General features: G+C 29.9%; 1 protein-coding gene across 2 annotated transcripts in view; it reads left to right on the top strand.

Annotated features, from left to right (window-relative positions):
• Positions 1-18,692, top strand: part of ARID2 (AT-rich interaction domain 2) — a 132,134-nt gene that overhangs the window by 69,757 nt on the left and 43,685 nt on the right. The window contains exons 5-11 of one of the 2 annotated variants that reach the window (XM_015593182.2): positions 3,274-3,492; positions 6,420-6,487; positions 13,311-13,365; positions 13,486-13,736; positions 14,069-14,165; positions 14,261-14,470; positions 15,291-15,458. In XM_015593182.2, the coding sequence (XP_015448668.1) occupies positions 3,274-3,492; positions 6,420-6,487; positions 13,311-13,365; positions 13,486-13,736; positions 14,069-14,165; positions 14,261-14,470; positions 15,291-15,458 (1,068 nt within the window). Of the gene's footprint in view, positions 1-3,273; positions 3,493-6,419; positions 6,488-13,310; positions 13,378-13,485; positions 13,737-14,068; positions 14,166-14,260; positions 14,471-15,290; positions 15,459-18,692 lie in introns of both variants that reach the window. The other variant, XM_006916871.3, reaches the window with a different exon arrangement.

The raw sequence follows: 18,692 nt of genomic DNA, 5'->3' as shown, positions 1-18,692 counted from the left end.
CACAATGATCTAGATACTTATTCTTCTTCATTGATGCTAGTCCTAATCTCATATAGGTAATTCTTATATCTAAGCTTTCTCATTTGTGCCAATATCACTAATTATTTTATTTTCTATTACCTATTTTCAAAGTTTCTTTCATGGTGAATTTGATTCCATATTTCTTCCCCAATCAGTAATAACTGAAGAAACAGAATCTGTGATCTCCATTAGAAGAGGCTTCATAGGATGCTTTTGTATAATTGAAGCCAGGTGGTGATGAGTGCAAACCAAACCTAGCTTTGTTTTTAATGAGTAGGTATTACCTCAGGAACCAGAATTAAAGAACATTTTAAATCATGTAGAAGATCTTGCTAATAGTTTAGGTGAAAATTAAATTGGGTGACTTGTTAGATGATATGCTCCCTATTCCTAAAAAGGGCTAATGACCATTATCTCACTTAAGGATGTTAAGGTATTTCTACGTTGAATGCAACATCGTACTAACCTTTAAGACCATTTTCAGCTTTACAACTCTTTGGTTCCTATGTTACAGTAACAGCAGAACTGTCCATTATTGTAGCTTAAATAGAGGTTGATGGCTGCTATTACAGATACCCAAACTGACCCACTTCTATGTTTGATCCGTTTAAAATGAAATTTTTTCTAGCTCTGGTTATTTTTTTCCTCCTCTAATTAAAACATTTACTTCAATAAAAAAGATATAAAATATTTCTGGTATTTCAGAAGTCTCATGAAAGTTACTACAGAAGTTAAGGGAATGACAGAATTGTTTAACACTGTATTATAACTCCTTTCTAATATGCAGTCATATGTCTGTCCTTTTTTAAAGGAGAATCTGAGCAGTTATATAATATATGTTGCATGTTTGACAAAATCAGGATTGGGGACTCATGAAAAGAAACTAAGAATTGCTCGGGAATGTCAGACTATAATATCTAATTAAAAAAGAAAAGAGGTAGTCTTTCAGGGCAATATGTATGAATTTGAAGGTGCTTTTTATTTTTCTAGAGGGAGCCATAGCAACATTATGACAATGTTCTAAAAATTAACATGATCAGTATACAAAACAAATCTTTCACTAATTTTTTTAAGTGTTGTTATGGAAAATATAATCAATTTGTGTGTGTGCGCATGCACGTGTGTACGTGTGTGTGTGTGTGTGTGTGTGTGTAAAATAAATACCAAAATAGAGTTACAGAGTGGTAGATTAAGAACTATTAGGAAATTTTAGTTATAACCTTTCAAGGATTTGTGTTTACACCTTTTATCATTCAGTCTTACTATATTTGAAGATTTGGATAATGTATTTGGATAAATGTGTCTATCTAGATATACTTATTGTTGATATTAAGAAAAGCTATTCTAAGACAATACTTTGAAAGGTAATATAATAAATTTCAATTGAGAGTAGTTCCAGGGAATTTGGCGTAAAGTGCAATTCTACTCGTAATTCTCAGAATAGAATAAATGGAATACTGGACTTTGATATGGGACCAAATTATGTTTTAAGAATATTGGCTCCTTTTGCTCAGTGACTTTAAATAGCAAAAAATATTGAGCAGATTTTGCTTTGAACTGTAGAATTATTAAACTTTGGCACCAGTATATGGTGCTTTTGTCATTTATATGGTTTTTCCACTTTTTTTTTGCCATGTATACCTAAGCCTTTGGTTTCTTTATTCTTTTTCCCTTGGTATTGATTTGGATATAGTCAGTTCTGCAGTATTATAGGGTAAATTATTAAGAACTTTGTATTCATCTTCTCTTACACTTATAAATTAGAATTAAAAATTTAATTTTTTAAATTAAAAATTGTTATTTGCAATATTGTTAGTAGAAAAATTGTGAAAGGCTAAAGTGACAAATAACTCATTGAAGTTAATAGAACTGTGGTGGTGCTAGCCATGATTTTAGTGATTATTTAATCCAATCCAATCATTTTAGTAAAAGGAGGCCAAGAACCCTGTCATTTGCGTTTTGGTACTTAAATTTGAAAAAGTTTCTTACAGGAAGATGTTGTTTTCTAGTTTTATCAATTATATTTGAGTAAAGATTTTTCCCTTAAATGTTCCATATTCTGACAGATATTTCCACTACAAAAATCACTGCCAATAAATATCACTGGAAAGAAAGTATTATTTAAGTCCTACAATGTAAACAGCTCTCCAGAAACAATTCTTTTCCTCTAAACTGAAAAGAAAGAGAAGTGATTGCCTCAGATTAAATTAAGTTTGTCAACAATGATTCATTTGTGTAAACTTTGAGTCAAGAATGTTGAAAATAAATTTCCAGTCCCATTCCAATTATAAAATTATAGCTGTTCAGTTGTATCTCCTTGGGGAAGTGAAGGGAGGCTTTTCAAATCTTAGAAACATTTTTTCCCTGCATTATCTTAGGAATCTTTACCAAGCCTGATGTAATTAAAGGACTTTTTATAATTATCATATTTATTCATTTTATTTTAATTGGAGATGTCTTTGGCAAAGTTATTCAGATAAGGATATACTCAATTGAATATGTTATGTAGCAAACAGAACAAGTCTAAGATTGTACAGAAAGCACATAAACAAGACTCAACAAACATTGAATGTGCTTCTAAATTTTCTTTCCATCGAAGAGATTTGTATAAATCAGACTTCACAAAATTCAAACTTCTTCTCCAAATACACTTAAAAAATGAAAAGACAAGCCACTGTCTGGGAGAAAATACTTACATAACAAATATTAAATAAGTGACTCACATCAGAATTTTTGAAACTGATAATATTAAGTGCTGACAAGGATGCAGAGCTAAAGGAACTTTTATACATTGGTGGTGAAAAGACAAGATGTTATAGCTACTTTGGAAAACAGTTTCACAGTTTCTTAGAAAATTTAATAATTCTGTAATTAGGTAAAGAAGGTATGCAATGTGTCTAAAAACATGATATTGTTAAAGATATCAAAGGAACCAGTTTCCCTAGTTTTATATTATATAAAAATCAGAAAAAGTTTGTTGAAATGCAAGAGAAAAAGTATAGATTAGATCAGTTAAAATGATGACACTAATAATTTGGCAATGACATCCAGAGGGTATGTACATTTTTGTATTTTAATATTTTTTGAAGAATTTAATTTAACTTAAATTTAGAAAGTTGAACTCTTTAAAACTCTACTCAGTTTATATTTTATAAAAGAAAAAAAGCTTCTGTCCTGTACTCAGGAGATAGTAAACATAAAGGTATCTATTCCTTGATAAATTTAAGGTGTTTTTGTTTTTATCTTTGTTAGATTATCTTCGTCAAAGTTATGGGCTATCTATGGACTTCAATTCGCCAAATGATTATAATAAATTGGTGCTTTCACTATTATCTGGACTCCCAAATGAAGTGGACTTTGCTATTAATGTATGTACTCTTCTATCAAATGAAAGCAAACACGTCATGCAACTTGAAAAAGACCCTAAGATCATCACTTTATTACTTGCTAATGCCGGAGTGTTTGACGACAGTAAGTTTTAAGCTGAACGTATTGTATGATCATTCTATAATGGTGTTATAGATTTTTTTAAAAGGTATTTAAGGAGAAATACTTTTTATTAGTCAGTATAATCACATTCTTTATTTGCTTTTGTTATATTAAGTGTTATTTAAAATAATGAATGTTACGATTTTTTTAATACTTGAATACTTAAATACTTGAATAGTAATTTAGTCTCACTAGAGCTTGTGAAATAAAAACCCTAGGGATTTCTTAGAGTTATAAATGGGTTTCTTAATTTGAGAAGATTGTTTAATACAAAATTCTGAAAAAAGAAAAATGGGATCTGGAAGAAATTGGTTTTTTTGCAGTATATTTCTCTTATTGTGTGGTTATAATTTTTTCAACAGTTTAGATCAATGCATTTGAAAATTTGCTGCCTATGTAATTAGAATAAGATTTATCAAATATTTCATATTTTTTTTCTTGTAGGTTTTGCTAATTATAGGTTTTTATAAATGAAATTTATTTTCTGTGAAATTATCTCATTAAATCTAGGTGGTTCTTCAGACCAGATTGCTCTGTTCTCTGTAGTATAACAATTTAATAGGGATTTAGAAAATATGTTTTGAAATCTTTAACACTTATAATTTTTCTTTTTATCTTTAAATAGCAACATGTTTGCAAATTAGTTTATTTTTCTGAAATATGATTTGCATCAAGTAGTGTTCTTTCAAACAAATTTGGGATCATCTAAGTCAGATTCCTTAAAATTTGACATGTACTTATTTTGTATGAAGACAGTTGGAATCAGTTTAAACAAAAGTGAAAATTAGTTTCTTACTCTGCCTGAGACTATTCTTAGTTACATGGGAAGGAACAAATATCAGTACTTTTCAGTTTGTATCATAACTTTGGAGATATCAATTTAATGGATTTCCATCTCAATTTTATGTTTTTTGATTCCTCATATTATCTTGATCTTTTAAAGATATCTTTCAGCATTGAATATAGAATGAAGTTTAAAATTGTTTCACATTTTTAGAAACCTTAAAATGAACTTTTTAGAAAAAAATATTCTCAAACCAGAGTAGTTTTTTTGAAGTCTTAGCAATTAATCATTTAATAAAGACTACATGTGTATATATGATGGACATAATGTTACCAGTTTGGGTGCACTGAGGCATCACATTCTTTAGACTCAGTTTATCTTCTTCTTGCATTCTTTAGGCACTTTTATTTATCTAAAAGACTAGATTATTATGCACTCTAGCAATCTAAAACATTAATAATTTAGAAAATGCTATTTTAAGAAATGTTTCTACCATTCCAACAATCAGAAGTTTAGAATTCCAGAGTACATAGAGACTTTATGAAGACCTTATACTAAAAACATTGGTTTTACATTATGAAAATAATTTCTTTGTGTTTGAGAATATGGATATATTTGATTTGAGAGTTTTGAGAGGTTTTGATTTATATTTTAAGGCATGGAATTTTAATTGAGAGAAATATAGATGGCACTTACTTTGAAAATGTGGAATGTTTATATACATTTTGTGTGCTTGAGGAAGTATAATAAAAATTTCATGAGACAAAAAATTTAATTCTCCTATTTTATATTTCTATCCAATACTTTTTCTCAGTGAAGTTTTTTTCATTATAAGGTTTTTTTTTCAGGACAACCAAACAAAACATTTTCTCTCGTTAGTGATGTGTGGGCTTTGTTTTTCTGATTAAACTCTACTTATATATAAGTTTGATATTTTATGAAATTCTTCTTTAGGTCACTGTAGTTAATTTTTTAATTAAAAACTCTAACATCTATATCATTTCCTCATGACCCTGGTATCAATATTAAAATTTATTAAAAAATAGTTTGTTAAAATGTTTCTATTCTTAACTCTTTTTTAATACTTTTCCAAAGAAAATTCTTATTCTAACCTAAGTACTTTGCAGACTTTATTTTACTCAGTAATGAGGAACTATTAGGTCTGTATTTAAAGGCATAATAAGACTATAAAGATTCAATAAATCTTTTACAACAAAATGTATCCATTTATTGTACTGTCACAGAACATCCATTAAAGAGACTTACTTTTTTTTTAGAGTTATGTTTATAAAACTACTTTTTCTGATAACAATTGCCAGTATATAGTTTTCTTTCTGCATTCCAAAAGTAGTAGCTCTCATTACAGAATTAGTCTGATAGTTGATAAAAACACTTACCTATCTTTTAAAAGTAGATATATATTGTGTCACAGTTTAGACGTTTGTATCATACTGTGTTACTCTCTGGTCCCATACCTGACAATATGACTTGACAACATAAAGGAGAAAAAAATGATATAACATGTACCTGTATGTCTTAACCTTTGTTGTGGGGGATGGGAGCAATGTGTTATTTAGAAGCTTTTGAAAGTGAATGGCTTGACTTTCCTCTTAAAACAACATTATTAAGAAATACTAATAAGCTATAGGCCTGAGAATGTTTCTTAAAGAAAATTTCATCTGTGAGAATTATTTCCAACGAATGCCTTGCCATATATTATTGAAATGTGAATTACATAATTACTTTAAAATTCATAAGGAAGATATAAAATTATAACAATCTGACAATTTAATAACAATAGCATCAGTTTGACTTTTTAATATTTTTCACTTCTACAAGTGAAACTAATGCAGAGTAACTTATACTCTTCATTTCTTATCTTTATACATATTACGAAAATGAGTTGTATATTTTTAGTTTGTAGAGACACAAATTTTCTTTAAATTCCATAATTTAAAAAACTATTTCAAAAGAGATTATTATGGCTTTTTATCATTTACTGTAAACAGTTTTTATTGAATGAGATATCTTAAAATGTATTTTTACTGTTTTTCCAAACCTACCTGTTATTAGGAAATTAAGTGACAGAAATAATTCTATTTTGTTGAATATACTATTCTTTCAGCTTTAGGATCCTTTTCTACTGTATTTGGAGAAGAATGGAAGGAGAAGACTGATAGAGATTTTGTTAAGGTAATTTGAATAAATTAAAATATTGATCCTTTTAATTACATGTCGTCAAGGGCCAAGGATCAGTGAATGGTTGCTCATTTAATATACTTAAAACTGCCTATACTTTAATCTTTATAATACATAAAGATACCTATTTAAAAGTTGTAATTAAGTTAAGTAAAAAATCTTTTAGAATAGCTAATAATCAGAAATAAAGTTCTTATTTTATTACACGTTGATTTCTGGAAATGATAAATATCTAAAGCAATAAATTGAGAATACCTAGATTCTGAGCCATAGTCTGAGTAATTTCCTAAGGATTGTTTTTCATTTCACTTAATAACTTTTTAGCTGTGTCTAATAATGCCACTTGACTCATTTGGTAAGTTTTATTTTAGTGACTTTCCATTTCTGGAAATTCATTTTGTATTTTTTCAAAGTAGGCCTGTTTGATCTTCTCCATTTATGGTTTTAATAATTTTTTTATTTTAGCTTTTAATATTAAAAATAAAAATTTAAAGTACCTTTTTACTAATACAATTTAAATTATATAACAATAAATATAAATATAATATATAAATAAATTATAAATTATGTGTACAGATACAAACACACACACACCTGATAATTCTAATATCTAAGCCTTTTGCAGCTCTAATTCTATTTACTCTGACTCATGGTAGACTATTCTTTTGTGTTTTATAATGTTGGTTTATAAATTTTCAGCAAACTTGTTTCTGTGAGATCTTTTTACAGATTGGATGGGGAGTTTATTTCTCCACTTGTGTGTTGCATTTGCCAAAACCTGAAAGGAAATACTGGTCAGAATGACTTTATATTATTTCTTTATTGGAGATTTTTGGAAGTTGCAGAACAGGCAAGTGGTGAAATGTTTAGGGGATTGTTTTTAACTCAGAGCTCAAGTAGTGACAGTCGGTCCCATTTGTCTCCCTTTTTTTGAAGTTATTAGACCTTCAGATTTCTCCTGGAGTTGCATTTTAAATTTGCCACTTCACAAAGTTCTATATCCTGTCCTCACCCCACACATTAAAAGCCAAGCCTCTTGGTTGTAGTTAGGCAGATAATTTTAACTCCAGAATACTGATAATTAAAGTGTAAGATGCACAAAATGTTTATCTACATATTTATGTATGCATTCACAAAAGGGTATGGGGGTTTTCAGTATAATCAGTAATGACATGAAATCAAGAAGACAAGTTAAAGATGATTAGATGATCACCTCTGTTGTATGTTTTCATTAATGTCTGCTCTTTACTTTTCTTTCTATATGCTGTATTCTTTGGGTTTAATTCGCTGCATTTTTTCTAACTTCTTGAGCTGGTGCTTACATCATTTTTCTTTTTATTTTGTCTAATATATACATTTAAATTCATAAAATTCTCTGTAAGGACACATTTAACTTTATTCTTTCCATTTTGATATTTTCATGTTTTCATTATAACTCAGTTTAAAATATCTCCCTAATTTCCATTATGATTTCTTCTTTGATACATGGATTATTTAAAAGAGAATTTTCTTAATTTCCAAAAATTTGTGAAGTTTTTCTAGGTTTCTTTTTCTTATTACTATCTAACTGAACTTCACTATAGTTCTATCTTTCTGATCAATTGAACATATTATTATAAAGTATCTTTTTTTTCCCTTTAAGTCTAGTTTTTGTATGTGTCTGATATCCATCTAGTTATCAGCTTCCATTTGGTGGGTGTTCACATGGTTCATATTTTACTTTCAACCTTTCTTATCCTTAATATTTTAGATGACTTTTTTGTAGATAACATATATTTATTTGGGCTTTCTTTGTCAGTGTCAAAAAACTTTTGTTTTTAAGTTAGTGCATTTATTCTATTTACATTAAATGTAATTTTGATGTAATTGTGTTTACATTTACAACGTTTTGAGTTGGTTTCTCTATGTCCTGCCTGTTCACTTGGAGTTTTTTCCCCTTTCTACTTTCTTACCTTTTTTGAGTCGATTTGACTAGTATTGTTTATTATTCCATTTTCCATCTATTTAATTTGCTATTTATATACTTTTTCTGTTCTCTCAATTGATTGCACTAGAAGTTACAATGTTAATTTTTATTAGTTTAGTAAATTAATACTTTTACTAATTTGTATTTCCCAAATAATGCGGGGACACTAGAATGACTCCATCTTCATCTACTTATTTTTGATTTATATACTTTTTGTGCATTATTTTGCTCTTCTTCAAGCTTCTTAAAATAAAATCTTAGACCACTGGCTTTAAACTTCTTGTCTAATAGCTGTGTATAAAGCTGTAAATTCTCTCTACAAACTGCTTTAGTTCTGTCCTACAAATTTTACATTGAATTTTTATTATTTAATTTGAGATATTTTCTTATTTTCCTTGTGATTTCTTTTTTGATTCATTGGTTATATAGAAGTGTGCTGTTTAATTTCTGACTGTTCATTTTGAAACTAGCTTTTATTATGAGCTTTACTATTATAATTATTATTATTGATTTTTAATCACATTCCATCGTTGTCAGAGAACATAACTATTCATGATTTCTGTCTTTTTAAACTTATCAAGACTTGTTTGATGGCTCAGTATATGGTCTTTCTTGGTTAATGTTTCATGTGCACTTGAAAAGAATGTGTGTCCTACTATTGTTATATGTAGTGTTTATTAATATCAATTAAGTCAAGGTGGTTGACAGTGTTGTTCAAGATTTTTGTATCTTTGCTTTTCTATATGATCTATGATTTCCTGATAGACGAGTGTTGAAGTTACCAACTATAATTATGAATGTTTATATCCTCTTTCAATTATGTCATGTATATGCTTCATGTATTTTGAACCTCTGTTATTAGTTGCAAATACATTTAGGATTATTATATTTTCTTAATATTTAGTTTTTAGTTATTGTTATGAAATATTCCCCTGACCTCTGTAATAATCCTTTGTCCTGAGGTCTCTTGTCTGGTATCACTTATCTATACCAGCTTTCTTATGATTAATGTTTTCATGATATAACTTCTCCTATCCTTATGCTTTTCATCTGTGATTTTATATATAATGTTTCTTGTAGATGGCTTATAGTTGGGTTTTGCTTCGCCTCTTCCCCAGTGGGCCTTTTCTGTAATTCCTTCCTTTTCATCAATGTGTTCAGACCAAGACCATTTATACTTTTATGAAATTATTGATATGGTTTTATTTTGTTTCTCAGCTTTTATTTTCCTGAAAATTTAATTTTGCTTTTTTGTTTGAAGCATGTTTTTGCTGGAGATAAAATTGTATGTTTTAGGGTGTTACCTGAGCAATTCGAAGGTAACATTTCATTGCCATCTGATCTGCATTGTTACTGACAAGAAGTCAGTTTCATTCTTATTCTGTGTGTGATGTAGTATTTCTGACTGCTTTTAAGGTGTTTTCTTTATCATTTATTTATTTATTTAATTTATTTTTTATTTTTACTTTTTTACACCTATAGCACCTGGTCTTCCTAGGTGGTCTCTCATCCAAATATTGACCAGGCCTGACCCTGCTTATCTTCCAAGATCAGACAGGATCCGGCTTGTTCAGGGTGGCATAGCTGTAGACTCTATCATTTATTTTTAATACACCTTGTTGTGACTTTTGCTTTTCTTGTTCAGGGTTCATTTAGCTTCTTGGTTTGGTATTTTTCAGGAAATTTGAAAAGGTTTTGGCAATTATTTCTTTAACTGTTTTTATTCTTCCCCCATTTTTCTGGGACTATGTTTATACATATGTTAGATCGTGATAGTGTTCCACAGGCTACTGTGGCTTTGTTTATTATTTTTAGAACTTTTTCCACAGGCCACTGTAGCTCTGTTTATTATTTTTAGATCTTTTTTTCTCCTTTGTACTTCATTGTGGATAGTGTTGAGTTTTCATTTTCTCTTTTTCATTAAGCTCATCTAGTCAGATTTTTTATTTTAGATGTTATGTTTTTCAGTTCCAGAAATTCCATGTGACTCTCTCTTATATTATCCTCATTTATCTTAATTATATATATATTTTCCTTTAAATTTTTGAGCAATTTTAATAATAGTTGTTTTAAAGTTCTTATCTAATTCCATTGTCTTTATTATTTCTGGGTCTGTTTTTCTTGAAATTGATTTTTGTCTTAGTTATGGGTCATATTTCCTGCTTTCTTTGTATATCTAGTAAATTTAAATTAGAAATGGATATTGGGAATGTTACATTATTTAGTCTCTAGATTTGGGTGTCTTAGAGAATTATGAACTTTCTTGTGGCATGCTTTTAAAAGATAATTGGATGACCTTAATCCTCTAGAAAGTTGTTTTTAAGCTTCGTTGGGATCTATATAGATTAGCTTTTGGTCTAGATCTAGTTTATCCCTATTCCTAAAGCATAGCCTTTTTTGGATTTCTATGAATTAGCTGGGTATATAGAGTTTCTCTGGGTAATTGTTTAGTTACAGCTCCTCATCAGTTGTTCTGTCCATTTTTTGGCCTGATATTTTGGAATTTCACCATACACATGCATAGCTCAGTACTTAGCAATTAAGTCAAGTATGCTTCTGCAGATTCATGGGGCTTTCTATTCATTGCCCCTCCTTTCTTGCAAATTTCCTCTCAAATTCTAGCTGTGTTGACCTTGCTGAGCTCTCTGATCAGTCTCCTCAGCTTAGCAATAGCTATGATCTCTTGGATTTATTATCCCTGTGCCATAGTCTAGACAGAGTGCCCATGTAAAAATATTAGGGAGTCCTTGAGCTCACCTTATTTCTTCCCATCTTTCATTGATTACAGTTTTGCATTGTTTGTTGTCCCATCTTTAAGAACAATTGTTTTATACATATTAATTTATGATAGGATGACAGCTACAGTACTCCACTGTGGCCTGAGCAAAGTTTCTTCCAAGCATTTTTCCTAGATTGTAATTTTATATATATATACACACATACATACATATATATATATATATTTGAGCAATGAGACTTTCATAACGTATTTTATTCGTTTAGTATTTATTTAAATCCCATTCACTTTTCTTTAGTACAGGTCAGTAGATGAGTTTTCTCAGTTTTCATTTGTCAGAAAATGTCTTTATTTCACCTTTATTCTTAAAGAGCAATTTCATTATATAAAGATTCTAGTTTGGCAGATATTTTCTTCCATCACTTTGAAAATATCCTATTTTCTTCTGGCTTCCATTATTTCTTTCACAAAGTCTACTGTCATTTTAGTAGTTGTCTTTTTCAAGGTTATCTGTCCATTTTCCTCTTTACATTTAAGATGTTTCTCTTTGTCTTTGCTTTTCAGGAATTTTATTATGATGTTCCTACACATTTCTATTTTTCTTTCTTGGAGTTTGGAGTGCTGCTTAAATCTGTAGGTTGACATCTTTTACTTATTTTAGAAAATTCTCTGTTCTCTCTCTTCCATATTGTTTCTGCCCTTTCTCTCCTTCCTCAGGAACTTCCAGTTATTTTTATGTTAGAACTTTTTGCTATATCCTCTTTGTCTTATATGAGCTATTTCTGGTTTATTATTTTGTCTTTGTGCTTCCAACTTGATGTTTTTTCTGCTCTCTCTTTCATTTCACTAATTTTTTCTTGAGTTGAATCTAATCAATTGTTAAATCCATCCACTGAGTTCTTATTTTCTGTCCTAGAATTTCTATTTAGTTCTTATAGTTTCATTTATTTGCCCAAAATTATTTTTTTATTATCCATATCATTTTAAATTTTATGTCTGATAGCTTTATTATTTGAATTTTCTGTGGCCCTTTTTTCTTCATATACCTAATTCTTTTTGTTGTTGTTACCACAATATTTTTATCATGAGGGTTTTTTTTGCAGTGGGTCCTTTTGGTGATGGACCTTTGCTCAGACTAGTGACTTTAAATGCAAAAGAACCTTAATTTCAAAAAATAAGATAGTTATTTTGAAGTATACATACCAGAAGGCTTAGAAATAAAAGGTGAAATAATAGCCTATATGCTTCTTTATGAGTACAAAAGTAATAAGCTAATACAGTTAAATGGCATAGACAAATTGAAGTTAAGTTCATTTTGTATAGACATATCAGTATAAAGGCATTTGTTTTTTTCTTAGCTTGAAAAAGAACATTAAACAATGGATGTTGACTCACTCCCTCTCACATATGGATCAAAAAACAGTTCGTAGATACTGAATACTGGAAAGCAACTTAAATATCTGGGTTATCAATTTGAGAACCCATAACTTCACTATTTGCTGTATGATTTTCTTCTGTATATAGATTTACTCAGTAGCTAGCCAGCTATGTCTCAGGAGTATCTATAAACAGGAATACTGTGATTATATGCAGCTTACTAACAGAATTAAACTATCTTGATTTTCAAGTAGTGATCAGCATAAACACTAACTATTTCTAGATATTTTTATAGCTGTAAAGTAAACTGAAAATATCTGTGATTCATATTTTTGACAATGTCACAGGTACTGCTAATATTACTGTTGTTTATTGTTTAGAGTTGAAGAAAATGCTAAGGAAATGCTAAATTTTAGTTAGAGGTTAAAGATCATAAAGATGTCATTTTTCCCTTCATTCAAGCTCATATATGCCCTAATTTCTTTCACAAACCTTTTAGGGATCTGTGGACCCCAGGCTAAGAACTCCTGGTCCAGAATACCACCTTGTTATATAACTACCATAACTATAGAAAATTAAATATTTATGTCAAATAATTAAATACATAGACTATAATAATATCTACATGAATTTTAAAAAGTAGAAATGTTATACTTTTATAGTATGTGTAACTTTTTAAAGGAATAGAATAGTTGTTTCAAATTGTCAAGATTAAATATAATAATTTCTCATTCTAGTTTTGGAAAGACATTGTTGATGATAATGAAGTACGTGACCTCATTTCTGACAGAAGTAAGTCTCATGGTAAGTCAATGGGAAAAAGTTTTAGGTAACTTCGAAATATCAATAATAATAAATAGTAAATAAATAAATATCAATAATAAGAAGAAAAATATATCTTTTCTGTTGTAGAAGGTACATCAGGAGAATGGATTTGGGAACCTTTATTTCATCCACCTCGAAAGCTGGGCATTAATGATATTGAAGGACAACGGGTACTTCAAATTGCAGTGATTTTGCGAAATCTTTCTTTTGAAGAGGGCAATGTTAAGCTCTTGGCAGCTAATCGTACCTGTCTTCGTTTCCTGTTACTTTCTGCACATAGTCATTTTATTTCTCTAAGGCAATTAGGCCTTGACACATTAGGAAATATTGCAGCTGAGGTAAGCATGGGACAGTAACTTAAAACAATTTTTATAGTTCGTGGCAAAATTTACTTTAAAATTTTAGAATGTGTTATTATTATATTTGTCATATTTATAGAATATTCAGTGCTTACATATAGTTTTTGCTTAAAGTGGTATTATAGAAGTATCATATACTTTTATGGAAAAAGTAAATATTTGAAATGATGCTCCAAATTTAGTGATGGCTATGCTCACAGTAATTACATTTTTTGAAGTTATGCAACATTATTTTGTTCATTTTTTATTAAATGTGAAATATACAGCACTAGAAGAAGCCTATCTCAATAATAATGTCCTTTTTTCCCCAGCTTTTATTGGACCCTGTTGATTTCAAAACTACTCATCTGATGTTTCATACTGTTACAAAATGCCTAATGTCAAGGGATAGATTTTTAAAGATGAGGGGTAAGTCCTCACTTGTTTTCTCACTGTCTAATGTGCACCAACTTTTTATCGTCTGTTAAAAAACAAATACATGTTTTTGTGTGTTTGCTTTTCAGGGATGGAAATTTTGGGAAATCTTTGCAAAGCAGAAGATAATGGTGTTTTGATTTGCGAATATGTCGATCAGGACTCATACAGAGAGATCATTTGTCATCTCACTTTACCTGATGTGCTGCTCGTAATCTCAACACTCGAGGTGCTATATATGCTCACAGAAATGGGAGATGTAGCTTGCACAAAAATAGCAAAAGTAGAAAAGAGCATAGGTAAGACTAAGCCAAAGGAACAGTTAAATTATTTTCTTTATTGAGGAAAAAATATCTAATATGCTATATAAAATCACAGTTGATATTTGGGGTTTACTGTTTAGTTCTAGGAGTTATTATCCTTTCAGACACATTTGTTTGTATTTTTCTTTCTGCCTATTTTAGATAAGCAAGAAACTCCTATCATATAGAGACCAGAATGTATAAGATTGTTAGTAATTCCTATTCTTTCCCTTTATTTCTATTACTATAAATGAAATTTGAAACCAACAAAGCTAACTCTCTGGAGAGCAGGTCTTTCTGTTTCATATGGTCACCTGCTACTCTTAAGCAACTAAAGTTGAGTAAAACAGGCTTTCTTCTGTTCCTAGAAGTTGCTGGTAATGGCACTGTCAATATCAGTGAACTCACCTCCATAGTGGGTTGTCATTTTACTCAGTGGTTCAAATGATTTCTTTTTTGGTGGGGGGAGGGCAGTGGATAAATAGTAAAACCAAAGTTAATAAAGATTTGAATTGAAAAGTATTATTATTGAGAAACTAAGATGTCACTTTCCATATTAATAACTTCTAAATCTAGCTATAGATCAGAATCACTTGGGAAGCTTTTTAAAACTAAAAATACCTAACCCCCACTCCAGAACTACTAAATCACTCTTCAGAGATTGAGCCTAAAAACCTTTTTTAAAGATCCACAGATACTTCCGATGTACAGTGATTCATAGATGGCATTTGAGAAGTAGTATTCTGTACAGCATGTATTTTTAAGCAATGTGTGTCTTTTATAATATTGATAACTATTGGTTTTTAATTTATTTTAGACATGTTAGTGTGTCTAGTTTCTATGGATATTCAGATGTTCGGCCCTGATGCACTAGCTGCAGTAAAACTCGTCGAACATCCAAGTTCTAGTCATCAAGTTTTATCTGAAATTAGGACACAAGCTGTAGAGCAAGTTCAAACGCAGATCCATGTAGCATCTGCCCCAGGTTAGTGTTTTTACATATTCTTTTTCAGTTTGTTTATTCACAACTGTGAGAGCAATAAGAAGTGCCCCAGATGGGCTTTTTATTTGTGATTTTGGTCATTGGAAATTGATATACCAGGAATAGGTTAATCATATGTTACATTATAATTTTCTCAGGTAGTCATCAGGATACATAAGTATAATACCCCCTAATGCTTCTAAATCTTGGACCAAACACCACAGAATCAGAGCCTAGGGTCAATCACATGTGCATACGTACACAAACACATATATAAGCATGTATACCTGTACTTTGCACCCTTCTTAGCATCCCTCGAGTCAATTCTGTTAACTCAAATATCTTTAATTAGAATTCAAACCTGTCTAATAACCAGCATTCTCGTCAGTCCTTAGACTCCTTTTTCCTGGCTGAGTCATTATTTTTATATTTTATAACCCTCAGCCTTTTTGTAAAGTGCTTTCTCCACTTTCATTTGTCCTAATAGAAACACTCCATCTTTTACCTCACCTGTTCTCCCACCTTTCACTCTTCCCCAGACATTTTTCTTTCCTTTTTTTTTTTTTTAATGGAGGATGCTTGTTTTCTTAGTTGATCTTACCCGTCACTTCACAGGTAATACTGGAAGCTATGTGGCATGAATTTCTTCAACTTGTTAATCTTTCACTTACAAACTTACTGTCATTTGAACTTCATTCCTTAGTCAGCTTCCCTTGACTCAGGAAGAGATACTAACTTCTGAATCAGTGCTCTGAATATCAGTCCTCCCCATTTTCTCATTTTATGTCTTAAACCTCGTTCTTTACCTGCTTCTTACTTTCAGTCTAGAAATTCAAATCTTTCTCAACCTCCCACACTACCCTTAAAACAAAAATCTTATCATCCTTAGTCTTTAACTACCACATCCATTTAATCACCAGATCTTGTTGAGTCTTTCTAAATACCTTGGCCTCTTCAATTGCCAATGTTTATTACTCAGTCCTTCTCATCATATCTCTTCAGCTATCTTGTTCTATTTTCATTTAAGCATGATCCCATTTTCTCTACTTCTCTAATTTATAGAATCAAAATTATATACTCTATTTACACAGTTTGTAATATATCACGTTGTGTTGATTTCCGTTATGTCCTTCTAACGTATATGGCAGAGTTGTATCATATGTGCATTTAACTTGAATTCAACTAATAGAGCTGGACAAATAATAATAAAAGACATGAAAAAAATAAGTAGTTTTGACTGCTAATCTACTCAAAGAGCTTTTACCCACAGGCAATAGATGTTAAATAACCAATGCATATTGGGAATCAATGGTCAGCATGTTAATGGTTTCTCAACCTTGAAAAAGAAATGAAACAGTTCATATCACCAGTTAAGTGAGGGGTGAGGGTATGCTCTTATCCTCAAAAAAGAAACTGAAGATTAAATTAATTGAGGGTGAAAGGAAACTATCCAACAAAGAAAGAAATTAATAATCGGTGATACATTGAACTATAATGGGTCATTTGAAGAATATTCAGGGGCATTTTTTGATGAAAGCTACTATTTTTTTACCTGATCACTGACCTGTGACCTTAACAGATAAACTCACTGCTAACCTAGGATTTGGTCCTCATTTGACAAATGAACAAAATTAAATATTGAGAGTTTGTGGATTGCTCATATATGTCGTAATTCATTGATAGATGTGAGAATAGGTCTCTAATGACTTAAAAGAGTTCATTTTTGATCTGGTGAGCACTTTATTACTTGCTCATTATGAATAACAGCTTTTTAATTATTCGATTAGTTACTGTTTATAGTTGTGCTCCCTTCCTCCATAGTTTTATTTAATACTGTTTTCTTAAGGAACAGTCGGTCATCTTCAAACTTTTTGCTCACTTCCTCTCATCACTATGAAAACTTATGTAATCTTTCCCCCATTTTTAGGTTGACATCTAAATGTCTTCATCATAATTTAAGTAGTTGCAAATAATGTTTTTATGTATATTAAATTGATATTTTAAAGTGAAAGTTAAACACTTTGTATCCAGTGGAATCTTGATATTTACCATCATCCATTTTTAAAAATTCACAAGTCTTTAATATCAGAAATTTTATGATATCCATCTTTCACCTTGAACTCATATCCATCACCCTATCAATACCTCTCAGCTATAAATATAGACACTTTAATTTTTTTCAATTTTCTGTTACTTTATAAAACTCTTTAAGTGTTTAAAATTTTATCATTACAAATTTTAGTAACATATAGCACATCAAATAATAGTATATACATTATTTTTATAATTATTAAATAAAAAGTAAAATTATTGGAAGTGCATGTCTTAATGAGATGCACAACACTTTTTTCTCTAGTTCTTTGGAAAGTATTAGCTCAGTGTGTCTCTGAATATTTTTTATTGCTAGAATGAAATGGAGATCAGCATTAATTTTATCTTTTTTCCTTTTTATAGATGTAAGTTGAAAACCTCGTTCATGTCAATAAATAGATGAAGATAGAACTTAAAATTCTTTTAATTTCTTTCTGAATTATCAAAAAATTATTAAAATTATATTTAAAATATTCTGACAATTTTAGTTCTCTTATGATTTTGTTGAAATCAAAGAATTAATACTTGACTCTGAGAAGTATTTGTTGCCCAGCCATTAGAGACATTTATTTTTGTTTATTGAAAATATATCAAAAAGATATTAACAGGATATCTCTGTAAATTATACTTGCTACTCTTTTACTTAGATGCACCTTGTTTAACCTAATACTTTGAAGAAGTGTTAGCACAATGGTTCTCAACTTTAGTGTGTATCAGAATCACCCAGTGGGCTTACATGATGATTTCTAGATTCCATGCCTGAGTTTTTGATTCAGATGGACCTGAGAATTTTCTTTCCAACAAGTTCCCACTAGATGGTGATGCTGCAGGTCAAGATAATTGAAATATTGTTAATTTCAATACTAATACAATGTATTTTTGATAAAGTGCTTTTATCATGTGCTTTTAATACATTTATGTCAAAACCTTGGCTTAGCGCTGCAGATTTATCTCATTAAAAGAATCTTGCTTAAATCAGCCTTACTTTCTGTTACTTAGAAAAACACTTTTTCAAAGAAAGTATGTTGATATATCTTCCTACCTTCCTAACTTTAGAATTCTCTGATAGTTAAAGTTGCCATGAGATTGTCATGTGAATGAAATAAAATGCCACCACCTTTAGTATTCCTTTAAAATATTCTCTAT

Source organism: Pteropus alecto, unplaced genomic scaffold, assembly GCF_000325575.1.
Source record: "Pteropus alecto unplaced genomic scaffold, ASM32557v1 scaffold196, whole genome shotgun sequence".
NCBI lineage: Eukaryota > Metazoa > Chordata > Mammalia > Chiroptera > Pteropodidae > Pteropus > Pteropus alecto.
This window is presented reverse-complemented; position numbering and strand designations above follow the sequence as displayed.